This window comes from Aphelocoma coerulescens, chromosome 3, assembly GCF_041296385.1.
Source record: "Aphelocoma coerulescens isolate FSJ_1873_10779 chromosome 3, UR_Acoe_1.0, whole genome shotgun sequence".
Taxonomy (NCBI): Eukaryota; Metazoa; Chordata; class Aves; order Passeriformes; family Corvidae; genus Aphelocoma; species Aphelocoma coerulescens.
Genome location: NC_091016.1, coordinates 73,027,752 through 73,041,436, shown reverse-complemented (window position 1 = coordinate 73,041,436; position 13,685 = coordinate 73,027,752). Strand labels below are relative to the sequence as shown.

Genomic DNA, 13,685 nt, shown 5'->3' with positions numbered 1-13,685 from the left:
ATTTCTAGGAAAGCTGATACAAGAAGGAGCAGAGAAGCTCCAGACTCTGGGAAAGGGATGATCAGGAAAAAAAAATTTGCATGCAAATGATGAGTGCCTGAAAGCACCAATCTCTGTGTATTAATTTTCATGGAGGGTTGGACACCAAAGCTTTAACTGAGAAGGTCCCTTTTCTCAGTCAGATTGCAGACTGGAGCCACCTAGGCTGATGCATCCCAAGCACCAGGACAACCTTTGGGAGAGCCTGCCAAAGGCTTATATCTGCTGAGGTGTAGCAAGCCCCTTAATGGGGATTTGGAGATGCAGCTCCTTCTTTATCCAGAGTAGCACTGCCTAGATTGTTGTAAAAGGTTTTGAAGTCTGCCTATACCAGACCCTTGTGTCTGATGATTATGTTTGTTTAAGTTAGACCTCTGAATTTGTAACAATGGAATTATCTATTTTTCAGGACAATTAACACAATGCTTTTGTACAAGCTGAAGGTCACAGGATTAATGTGGTTTTATCTACAATGCACTTTTAAAAGCTAATTAAAAATCATTCAGTTTGCTCTGTACTGAAGACTGAGAACATTTCATATTAGATGACTCTTGATCCTCTACAGCAGCAGAAAGAGAGGAGGGGAGAGAGAGACAGAGAAATGGAGGGAGAGAGAATTGGAGAAAGAGTGAGCTGGCATGCAAATAAACAGATATATCACAGGGATGCAGTTAATGAAGAACAATAAAAAATCCTCCATTCTGGTAACAGTAGAGATAAAATTGTCTCTTAGACCAAAGGACCAATCTGAAATATTATTCTGCAAATATATTCAGTATTTGCAATTACAGGCATTCCTTGTTAGAGCAAAAAAGATGGAGAGTAATATAGAGATGTGCTTCTCTCAGAAAATTATTGTAGAGATGCTTGTACTGCTTAGTGCTTACAGAGCATCTCCTCCTCTCTCAAGCCTGACAGCCTGTACATGCCACCATTCCTATATGGGCAATGCCTGGTTAATGGGCCTCCAGCTGGAGGTGAGTCTAACTGGGAGAAAGCATGCAAGGGTGTGGACCAGAGCTGGGACTTGGGTGCCAGGAGGACCTTGGAGCAGAAGGAGCTGCTCAGTGGTATGGGGATGGTTGTGGGTGGCAGTGAGAAGCCAGCTTGCCCTGAAAACACCCCAGCTTTGCAGAATTGCAAAGGTCAGGGGAAGCAAATGAGACAAAATCAGAGACATTCAGAGGTAATGCAAGAGTTTGAAAATCAGGCGAGGAGTTTATTTTCAATGCAGTGGCCTCTGCCTAGCCTTTTAAAGGGAAAAGGTAAGAAAATTGGAAGCTGTTCTTTTCTTTTGGATGCTTATCTAGTCTGCTGATTCAAATGCTCAGAGGTTGATTTTCTGTGTCTGTTCAAATTATGTAAACACTATCAGACATCAAGGTGCCTCATTTCAAAACTGGGCTATGCACTACTATTCTGTTGATCAAATATGGCAATTATTTCAGGGATAACAATAACTGCTGCCAATCAAAGGTAGAAAGTGCACATGCATTCAAAGAGCAAGCTGAAAGAGGAATAACAGCAATATGTGTAGCTAGAATATACTGTGGATTACCATCCTCTTACACAAAGGCTAGTAAACTCCAAAAATGCAGTAACTTACAGAGCTAATAAAAGGGACAGAAATGTGCAGATATTTCGGTGTGTCTAATTTGTGTCTTTCTAGCATTGGTGGGATGACTCACTGGATTTAGCAACTGCTTGTGAAGATGAACATATTAATAACTTTATACTGCAGCTCTGCCATAAAATGTAATCTTTTACAATTCTGTATTCTCAAGTGAAATACAAGCTTAGAACCAGAATAAAATTACAAAAGATATTTGAAATGTAAGCTTATGTTCTTTTTAAATCTGTGTTTATACATTAAAATAAGCAACTTAACTAGAAAGGAATGTTTCCTTTCATCCCCATGCCTTCCCCAGTGTGTACAACTCCCTACTACAAAAGACATATTTAAATATGGGGCTACCAGGATAGTTGTCTGAGGTAAACTGTGTATTTGCATATTTTGGCAAACATAAATTGCCAGTTTTCTTCCCATCCTTAAATGCTTGAATAGCAAAGCTTATGCAGACCACATATGATTCAGTGGCAAAGAAACCCGTTGCTTACTGAAATTTGCATCTGTAACCCACAATATTAGTAAACAATGGGATATAGATCCTTTCAGCTTTTGATAACATTCAACAGATTTAAATAATTAGAAAACAGAGCACAAGGTTTGCCTTGAGGACATAGTAAATATAGCCCTGAATATTTACATCCTGTTTTAAACCTTTCTCCGTGGCTTTAGGCATTACACTAATCTACAGAAAGGTTAATCTGAGTACCTGAGGGCTTGTAGAAGGTTATATAGAAAGTGAAAGATAAAGCATCAATTGGAATCAGTGTTTCTAGGTATTCAGATGGTGACCAACCACTAGACTGAGCATTTTGTTTCTCCTTGATTTTATTGAGACAGGCTGTGTTACTTACTGGAGACACTTTTGCATTTCTGCATTAAATATACTTGCAAATTTACTGAAATAATGGGGAAGAAAAATTACAACATTTTTAGTGTAGATAAAACCCAATTGTTAATTTCTAATCTTATTGAAATGTTTATAATTTTATGCATGAAACTATCAATTAGGTTTAGGATATTCCCTAACTTTAAAAAAAATTCTTTTCTGGGCACGAATAAAAATTCAGGAAGAAAACCATCTATTTTCTCCCACATTTAGTGATTTGATAATGTGATGTTTCTATTTATTACTTAAAATGATCTGTATTTGTAAAATAAATAATGGAAAAATATATGCTCTCCACTCAGTCTTTGCCATGTAGCCTTTGAAATTAGTTATGCTCTTGATAGATTTAGTGTATGAGTGAAAGCAGTGTTTCTAATGTAAAACTCCCAAGTTCATAGAACAGAAAATTACATATATTATATACACAGATATGAATACACAGATATTAATATCATATCATATCATATCATATCATAATATAAAAATTCAGAGATATATATCTCGATATAAATATACTGTGATACATCTGTATCTATCTATCTATCGATATCTCCACTTGGATTCTTAAATAATAATCAACTACATGCACCCTTATCTCGAATACTTAAAACTTGAAATTGCTTACACTAAATAGTCAGATATCACTGCAAAGAAAGTCAGAGTGCAATTTCTTACCTGCTTTTTTAATTTCAGGGTGAGCTGTCTTCTCATGAGCTTTCTCCTTTTTTCCTGTTTTTTCTAAGATTTAATTAAAGAGAGTAATTTGATATGCTGGAACTCTGAATCATACACTCAAATATGCAGTCAACCAAGTCCTGGTGGGCACGTACTGAAAAAAATGTGACTTATTTGGGAGTTCAGATTATTCCTTATAGCACTTGCACCCAACTAGCCACAGAGGAATCAGATGAAAATGAAAATTAATCAGTATGCATCAACTATGGATGATTTGGACCCTTAATAATTCATCAAAAGTTGGGCAAAAATCATCAGTGCATGAATGTGGCACCTTTTAACTTAAGTTCCAGTAGCAATGAGATCATTAAAAAATAATGGATGACTTAAATATTTCGCATGAAGCAACACTTCAGTGGATTTTAGATGCTTTCTGGGAATGAATGATCAAAATATTATTTAGATGGATATGATGACTTTGCAGTTTGGTCACTGTAAGTTTCAATTATGATTCTATAAAATAAATAGATATACCCCACCTTCAGAAACTGATATACCATGAATTGAGTGATATCTTCCATGAGTTTTGTGTACTGCAGTATAACTATGTCCTGTTATATACGGACTCCATTAAATTACTTAAAAAGCCCATAGAAAGCCACCAAAAAGGACATTTAATTTGTCAGAAAATGAGTTTAGAAAATATTGGATACCGAATACATTAGACATTAGATACTGAAGAAGTGGAAACATGCAAATAGTGACTAAGCAACTAAGAGAAGGACAATACAGCCATAAGTACAGGATTAACCTAACAGAAAACAATGGGAAATGAGCCAGAGTGTGAGTAAAAGCTGAATGAGGCCAGTAAGAAACGTTTCCAAACCATACCTTTCCTCTTAGTTTCAGTCGTAGTCTTCTTTTCATCACTCTTTTTCTTCTCCTCTTTTCTCTCTAAAAATAGAAATTGAAGTTCAGCTGGCTACTTTTACATAGAAACACACAAACAAACATGTATGTAAGTATGCATGTATGTATATATTTGGGGTGGGGAATCCACTATCTGCAATATGTTCAAGATTTGATAAGATGGTCACTTATTACCAGCAGCTCAGAAATACAGCATAGTACTCAGAGAGTGAATGTGGTGCTAAGGACAAAACTGGAACAAGCCTGCACACCAGATTATTACTTAAGTACTAATTCAAGAAATTATGCCCATCAACCTGGTGTAACTAAGAGTTTATTGTGGTGACTCAATAGCCATGCACTGTTCTGCTTCTTTTGTAAAACCTGATTGAATGACAGCAATACTTGCTTGTGGTACCTTGGAACAAGAGTAGAATGCCATGAAAAGCCTGCAGATACAATATACCTTTATAACACTTTTTATGAATTGAATCTTTGAAGCTATCATTACAGGACTTCTGTTATTCATGGAGAGTTGTTGTTAAAGCATCAGCTACAAAACAACATGAAATTATTTCAAAAGCATCTGCCTCTATTTTGGCAATTATTTGGGCAACAGCAGAAATAAGGAGAATATTTTTTTCTTTTTTAAAGCAAGCTACAATAATTAAATTACTTATTTAATGAGTGTTTTGAATGAGAAAATTGAGAGTTCAGTAGAGGATATGAGAAAGTTATAATTTTTACTTTTCCTTTTTTGATGGGGAAGAATACCAGAGTACAAGAATAGCTAATCTAAGCGCTTTTTTAATCGCTCATCCAGGAAAAGCCAAATTTGTTGCCTTCAGTTTGTGCTGCATGGCTTTGGGTATTGATATAGTTAGTGGAACTACAGTTTTCTTTTTGTGATCTTTTACTGGTAGAAATGTGGATAAGAAACCAAGTTTTATTATCTTACAGAAGATAGAACCATAAGCACTTAAGCAAGAGTCTTTTCTTTAACTGAAACATATTTAAGGTATAGGAATATTTTCAAATCCAAGAAGCAAATATACTCCTGTCCCTTGCATAAAACTAACATGAAGATGAAGGAAAAAAAAAAAACCCAAACTTACTTTTCACATCTCTAGGTACCACAATAGGCTTTTCTTCTGCATGGAAAAATAAATACAAACAGGGGAAAAAAAAATTAAAATTTGTTAAACATTTTACCTAAACCAAAAGAAATATGCATGTTTAATTTTTGAAAAATTGAAAAATTGCTGGGTTTTAGAGTACCTGAATTCCATCGTCTGTCCATGTTGATTTCACAAATAAAGTTATTTTGCCTATCATGGAGGCAATGTATTTATCAATATTCAGCATCTCCTCAAATGATACTCCTGCTGATTTTCCGATAATTGGTTTAAGCATTAAGCATAATATAGATGTACTCCATTTTTTTTTGTTTTAAACAGATTTGTTCAATATATTTCCCTTGTTATTGTCTTCACTTGCGTTCTACAGAATGTTTCTCTCAGAGTTTTGTGTGCTTAATTCTTCTTGCTGAAACCCTGAGCACACTACACTCCAAGCTACAAATTTCTTTGTGTTGTGAGTGTGCTTTGTGATACTCAGGTTTCTTAGGTATGTGTAGAGCATCAGAGTAGTGTTCATCCTCCACTAACTTGTTTGGAGCTTCATATTCTTGTATACTTTAAAATTCTTGTTATCCTCTCTCTCTCTCTCTGACACACTGCTCCAGACACTTTTCTAGGGACTGTGGATGTCTCCTCAAAATGGAAGTCTCTTCAGCTTCAGATTTCACACAAGTGTTCCACAGTTCTACTTTCCAGTGCCACTTATGACTTTTCAGTGGATTATTTCCACATGTAATGTAGATTTCCTCTAATTACTAAAATGTAGTTTAATTATTTTCTTACTCTGCCTGAATTAACCAAGACTGTTAAACATACCAAGTGGTCAGTTACTGACAGAAAAGAGCTTCCTTCTGTCTTCCTTCCATGAGCCTTTACTTGCAGTAACTAGAAGCTGAAGTGCTGCTGGTACTTCTGTAATATCCATTTTTTTGCTGAGTACCTCAGTTCTGGTGAGTTAAATTGATTTTTTTGCTTTCTTACATTTCTGATTCTAGGTGATGCAGAAGAATAATTTTTAAGCCCAAGGTCCTTACAACAAGATTCTCTTTAATCCAAGAGCATTTCTGCCTTTGAACTTGTAGCATTTTGCATGCCTCTGGGGCTCAGAAAAAACACATGAAATCTGCCTTAAGTTGCATAGCAAGGTTTGGAGCCATATGTGTCTTGAAAGCCACAAGCCGAGGCATGGAGCTTTGAGAAGTGAAGTTTTGTATGGAAGATGTACAGGAAGTGGCAGGAACTTTTACTGCCAATAACCCAAACAAAGATGATGACATCCCTGGCTGCAGACTCTTCATTGCCAAGTCATTCCACCAATTAATCCCACTGACATAATTTTCTTCCATCAAGCTCTCAAGTTGCGTTACTCAGAGTTTCCAGGCAGCTCTGAGATGTCTACATTTGGTTATGAAATTTCTGGGGGATGATTACATAGACGTATTAAAGGACTGTGGCCCCTATTTCCCAATTACCCTGCCTAATGCAAGATAAACCCTCTTGGTCAAGTCTGAGAAGAACAATCACTGAGCTTCCATTCATATCGCAGCTGCATCTGGCCCCACTGATGCCCCTCACAGCTACAACTGAGAGAAATTTGTGTAAATGAGAACGATGGGCTTGGTAAAGGGGTATTATGGAAAGAGTTATTTCTAACTTAAGGAAGTAATCCCATTTCTTGAATAAATTTATTTCTTCTCAATTTGAGCAGCTCACATTTAGAATGTTGCATATTAAGTGTACGTTTAACACCAGGAAAACTTGTAATTTCTGAAGCAGTAAATGTAGTGGGCTTTCTGCAGATATATACACAGCTAAACTAAGAGGCAGAGCAAATAATTAAATAGGAGCTCAGGCACTGTAAAATATGAACCCCATCTGTTAATTGAAAGCACTTATTTTTTTAGCTAGGAACAGTTACAGAACTACAATGGGCCGTGGATCAACTGCATAAAGAGGGATTATAATATGCACAAATTGTGGGTTACACAAGGAAACACAAGGTGTTTTTGATGATTCAGTGTTGACCACAATATGAAAATCAAGCGCAATTAACTATTGAACAAGCTATTGTTATTTGCTACTCTTTCTTGATAATGTAATTAACAGTATTTTTTCACCAGTAACACTAGTCCTGAGCCACATTTCATGAACAGTGTAAGACATACGAGTACAAAAACCCCTCACCTTTTAAATCCTTAAATACATTTACAAGAATGAAATATGGATATATGCAGCTGGAACAGTACATGACAGAATCAGTCAGCAAGGCAAACAATGGACTTTTCATTTAGTCAAGTTTTTTTTCTGTAGACTCTATGCAGAAGTTGAGCTTTATGTAGTATGAGAAGGAGTCCAGTGAGCATGAGAATTGTGAATTAAAGCAGTGATGTACTACTGAATGGGACATTCAGGTAAAAAATTATTCCTGGGTGAAAAATAAAAAGCAGCAGCATAGAATAATTTTCTTGGGAGGTGGCTGGATTGAAGAGAACAGCCCTTGAAGCAAAGAAACCTCGGAGATGGAATTATTTGTTTTTTAATAAGGGGTGAAGGACTGAGAATGGTGGAAACCCAAATAAGATTCAACAAAGACCAAGAAAAAGGTGTTTCAATCTGAATTTCCTTTACCCATCTTGACAATGTCTTCATGTTATTCTCATTGGAGAGCAGCTAATTCTTGGACAATGGTGGGAGGAGAGATAACAGAAGCATGCTTACAATGCAGCACTTGAAATCAGGCCTGGTAAGACCAGTGTGCTACTCTGCCAGTGCTGAGTGGAATCTAAATTTAGGGATGCACATGAGTTACGGGGCATACTGTCACAGGAATGCTGCACAGGAACTGGAAGAAGAAGGTGCTCTAGGAGTTTCTTTACCATATTGCTCCAGATGGTTCATGTGATTATGGGAAGTCTGATTCTGGAAGGAATTGTCAGCTCAACCCATCCCCTCTGAGAAACTGAGGTAAGCAGGGAAGCAAAAGAGAGCCACAGACTCTTTCTGGTGGAGAGTCATGCATGTAACAAACACTAACTAGTGGGACTGAATGCCAGAAGTTTGGAGGTGTTTTGGTTCACATAAGCTTTCTAAAGTTCAAATACTTATACAAGGCTTATCTGCATTTATCTAAAACCCTGTGGTCAGGAAATCTCAGGACGAAAGCTTCTGTGAGAAACTTCAGATGTTGCCTGACTTAGTGAAATACTGCAGCAGCTTTTCTTGCCTACAGATTCTTGTCCTGGCAGAACTAAGGAGCGGCAGAGATATGTGTACACCCACTGACACACAAAACAAAACAAAACAAACAGTAATCTAGCTTTTCCTGAGAAACCATAATTCAGACTGAACGCAGACTTCATTCCAGATAGATCTTCATTTTTCTCCAAGCAGCTCTGTACAACTTATGCTGTCACTGGCATAATTTTAAAAGGCCATTAAAAAAAATACCCAAACTGTATTTTTAAAATTTTATTTACTTATTAATTTTGAAGGGATTACATTTCCTCTTCCTCTGAAAGCCTTTCCCTGCTGATCTCAGTAAAAATTTTGCTGTTGATTTCAGTGGGAGTTGGATATTCTTTTAAATATTAAAATAACATTTTGCATTTCAGTTTTTGATGATATTTTTTTTCTTTGCCCGTTGCTTAGAGTGAAGCCTGACAAAGACTGGTCAGTTGCACTTTTGATTCTAAACAATTTAACACCCATTCACAAAATATGGTCCCCTTAGGGTTACCAAGCTTTTGAAGAAATGAAAAAACAATGCAAGGAGATATTTCTGCTTAGTTTAGGATGCCATGGAAACTCATACTTTTAAGATTAAATCTAAATTTCAAGTGAAGATTGACCATAGCTGTCTCTTTGAAAGAAATCTGTTTCTGGGGTAAGATAGTCCTTGTTGGTCTGGTTATTTTCTCTATGAGAAATCTATCTTGATTCAGCCAAGATACTGAAAGGCCAAGAAAGATCAAAGAAACCCAAACAGTATGAATCTAAAGTTCCAAAAGTTCTTAGAATTGCTTATTTTCACACACAAACACATATACATGCATGCACACATGCACACACATGCTCTCTCCAACTTACAGGTGAGTGTTTAGGCCAAAATGAAGTGCATTTTTTTGCAAAGCTCTGTTTAAGTGACACCACTTTTTTCCTTGCAGAATAATGAAATACGATTTGTTTTCATATTGGGCAAGTGAAAGACTATTGGGGCACCTAGATCATTGGAGATATGGCACACCCTGAAGTCCTAGGCAATCTCTCCAGCTTGACTTTGCTTTTTGAAATTGGTTTACTGTTTTCAAATCCCAATCTGAAACACTATTTGGAAGATGTGAAGATTGCTTATGGAGATATTTTTGAGGTCTGCAGAATCTGTGCAATAGAAATATCATGCTTGAAATTCAGAATGCTTTCATGTGACCTACATAAGTGTTTCTTATTTCTTCCTGTAGTGATTGTAGGCTCCTTTTTCATGGCTCTATTGCATCAAGCACCAGAACTCCTTGTTAATAGCATGGGCCATATGTTGCTTTCACTAAACAGCACAGTGCAGAGCAAAGGAATAAAAATACAAGTGCAATGAAGCCAGAGTACACACACACCAAGGAGAAAAAAACAGACCAACTTCCATTACAAGACCAGCAACAGAAACGCCACTGGACAATGGCCAATGGCAAATATGACGCAAATATGATTATGATGAATACTTAAATTCCCAGGGGAGCACTGAGTTCTTATGGTACAACCTTTACTAGTGAGAGCCAAACCAACACAGGTAAGGCAGCTTGACTAGCCTTCTCCCTCCTTGTTACTGACATTCTTACTAGACAACAGGAATCAACTTCATCACCAATTGTGTTACCAGTGCTGGGAAGGATTTGGCTGGTGCTTTTTATGGGGCATGCTTTTGAGCAAGAATGTCTGAACTTAAATAATGGGATGATGAGGTTATGCAGGATATCCTTTGTAAGGGTTTCCTCTTTCTTTCCAAAGAAACATGGAAGCTCTGCCTTTGAAAGACCAGAGAATCTTAATCCAAGTAAGTATTTTCCATTTGCAGCAACAGTATTTTGCATTTGCAACATAGGCAAAACGTTATTGCTTTTCTGTAATTTTTAAAAAGCACTATGAAAAGTTAAAATAATCTTCAGAGCTATTTGTTTGCATTTTATTGGGTATACTTTGGTGAATATTTATTCAAATGCATACTCTAATATTCTAAATTGTATTATTTTTATAAATTATGAGAAAATATAATAATATGTCTAATTAAAATATACATATCTTTATGCATATTTTTTCTTACACTCTAGTAAGCTTTTCATTAATGTCTGTTTAACATTTTTGTATTTTATGATAGAATAAAAGTAGCACAGAAGAGCCTCATGTCATTAAGGAAAATGTCAAGGTCTTTCTGAAACAGTGAAGATTTAGGGTTTTTTCATCATTGCTAAATCATTAGAATTTACTGCTTAAATGTCTAATTTAAATCATTAAATAGCTCACTTTGAAACCCTGTTCATATTATTCCAAAGGTTTTACTGTCTTCAGTACAGACTCGTGGAGATGTAAGTCCCATATTTCTCAAAAAACCTTGTTATGTTGTATACAGCAATGCTTTAAAGCTAACTAAACTGTTCGTCTATTAACCTAGATTAAACCCAACCCATTGTATTATGATATTTCTAACAGGAATATTTTTCTTTTTTTCTGCTTTTATTCTCCCTTGGATTAAAATTTATCAGAAAAATGGATTTTCATCCACAATTCACGTCAGTATTATTAAGGAGTTTCTAAATTGGGAGTAAATTTTCAATATTGTGCCTTTTTTTAACGGTTTCTGTTGTATCTTGAATCATAGTCTCTCACTGGAAGGATTTTTTTAAGGGTAATTGATTCTACAGTATAGAAGAAAAACTGAGGTTTTTTATAGAACAATCTGTGTACAGAAGGGAAGGAAGACATTGACAGACTGTACAGAAGCAGATTGATTTGTACAAGATTTATACACTGCTGTACATCAAGGGAGCTTTGTCAAAATTTGTATTGACTTTAGTAATTTAGATATTCTTGGTTATATTCCCCTAATGTTATATTCATGAAGAGAGGTATAGACTAGAAATTCTTCTTGAGACAGTCAGATAGTGTACATTTTATATAGCAACATAGATGCAGTTGCCAATTTAGCCTCCACAGGAGTTTTGGGGGAAGTTAAACACATTTCACAGCAACTCACTTTATTGTATTCTGCAAAATTTGTAATTAGAGGATTCAGTGACCTAGATAAAATATGTTTTTTCCTCATAGATCCTCTGAAGATGTTGCAGAGATTTTTTTTTCCTCTTTTTTTTTTTGCCTCATTTAATGTCAAAGATACCATCAAGATGGCAAGGACCAGCCAGTATACTTCAGTCAAGGAAGGGGGATATGTCAGAGCTTGTCGCAATTCATCAACAGATCAGAATTGTTATGGTGATGACTCTTCCATGGTAAATGCTCTCCCACTCAAAGATACAGGAACAGATTTCTAGGACAATATAACTTGGAAAATCATATTCAGATACAAAGCTGTTCAAATGTTCTTGTGATAACAGTACTCTTCAAAGTGGTAAAAAGCCTATGTCTCTTTGAGATCATATACGACATGCATTAAGATTCCTTCCACCAGGAGAAGGATTTTGATACAGGCTTCTCACAAAGGTGCTGTGTTCTTGCAAGAAGGCAAAGACATACTATTCTGGAACAATTAACATGAAGCTTAACTGATAACTAGCTAAGCCTCTGATCTTAGTTTTGACACTTGTTTAACTGCAGCATCTTCCTGAGAGTTACCCTGACATGTCAGGCAACATGAGAGGACTATTAGAAAGGAAAGACCTTTTCCTGTGAATCTGGAAATGGAGGAAGGTAAAAGCTGTGTGAGCTGAGCAAAAAAATCAAGACCTAAGAGAGAGAATCACAGAGAATCAGTGTACACTGCAGAGAAGTTTTGGGATGTCAGTGAATAACAAAATACAAGAAATTCAGGGTTAAAAGAGGTGTGAAGACTACAACCAAGAAAGAAAAAGGATATTAAAGTCAAAGTTCAGATAGCCATGGAGAACTATCTGTTCAAATTACTGGCGACACCAGTATCCTGACATGGCAGCTTCAGTGTCAGCCAGTCTGAGAGCACTGTTTCCAAGTACTTGTGAAAGCTCCAGAAAAAGATAAGATAAAGAATTTAAAATTAGTTCTTTTACTTACTAGTTTGCCAAACAAGGCTTCCAAGTTTGAAATACAAGTAGATGTTTTATATCAATGTCTTTCTCTTCAAAAATTCCTTTATGCTTGTTCACTGTCCTTTTCTTCTTGTTCACTGCTACAGGATCCTATATTTTGTTTTATTATTCTCTTCTGTTGGTGATCTGAAAATTCAAACTCTTCATTGAAGTTTGAAGGTAAGATCTTTGAAAAGAGCCAACCAACCATGAAATAAGAGAGGATTCATCTGTTCTTTTTCTTTCTGACCAGATGAGTACAAAGCATTTTGCTTTTTGACAAGGAGATACCTGAAAATTTCAACTCAAACACATTTAAATGCAATTTATTGAGTACTACTAGAATATGGTGTACAAATTGGGGCTGTCTTAAATAATCACCCCTTTTCCAAAAGATTTACACTGGAGCTGAACAAAGGAAAAATGGCAATGACAATGAAAGAAAGTTTGAGATTTAATACATAAGAACAATATGCTTGTTTTCTAAGGCCTCAAGAATTCAGCAGAGCATAATTTCTACAGGGCACTGGATAACATCCAGGAAAAGCATTCTATTTGAAGGTATCAAATAATCTAAAAATTTTAGAGATATGTGGCACATACACACCACTCTTTCCACCTTATCAGAAAACAAGAATGGTCCAAGATTACCTAAGGTAGCAGTGGCAAAATAGAGTGATACTGAAAACATGTCAATCTAGAAAAAGAGTAAGATCCTTTCAGCCTTTACCAGCTGCATGATTATGTATATAATGTCGGAATATCACTGAGTTGCAAAGCCTAGGGTGTAAGTAAATTGGTTTCATACATTTTCTGTGTGATAAATGTTCTGTTACTTCCTACACTTTTACCATTTTAAAAAAGAGCTGGTTTCTTCTGTCAAAGGCGAAGCCAGTCTTTGATGTTATATAAAGTATAATTTTCAATTAAAAAATGCTTCTATTTGTTCTCTATGCTGACAACTTATGATACTATCTTCAACTATATTTATTAGAAGAATCTTTTGTTTCAATCTGTTCCTTCTCCTGATCAGTGATATTTAGTGATGTACCAGTCATAAAGGTACCTAAGCACTAAGAAGTTACATGCAGATGTCTCTTCAGCTATTTCAAAGATTTAAATTTGTCTGCCTACTCCTCTTT

General features: G+C 35.9%; 1 protein-coding gene across 8 annotated transcripts in view; it reads right to left on the bottom strand.

Moving 5' to 3' along the window:
- TRDN (triadin) overlaps positions 1-13,685 on the bottom strand; it is a 227,863-nt gene that overhangs the window by 110,041 nt on the left and 104,137 nt on the right. For all 8 annotated transcript variants that reach the window (XM_069010861.1, XM_069010857.1, XM_069010862.1 and 5 more), the window contains 3 exons: positions 5,255-5,290; positions 4,122-4,184; positions 3,231-3,293 (listed from right to left, as the gene is read on the bottom strand). In XM_069010861.1, the coding sequence (XP_068866962.1) occupies positions 3,231-3,293; positions 4,122-4,184; positions 5,255-5,290 (162 nt within the window). The remainder of the gene's footprint in view (positions 1-3,230; positions 3,294-4,121; positions 4,185-5,254; positions 5,291-13,685) is intronic.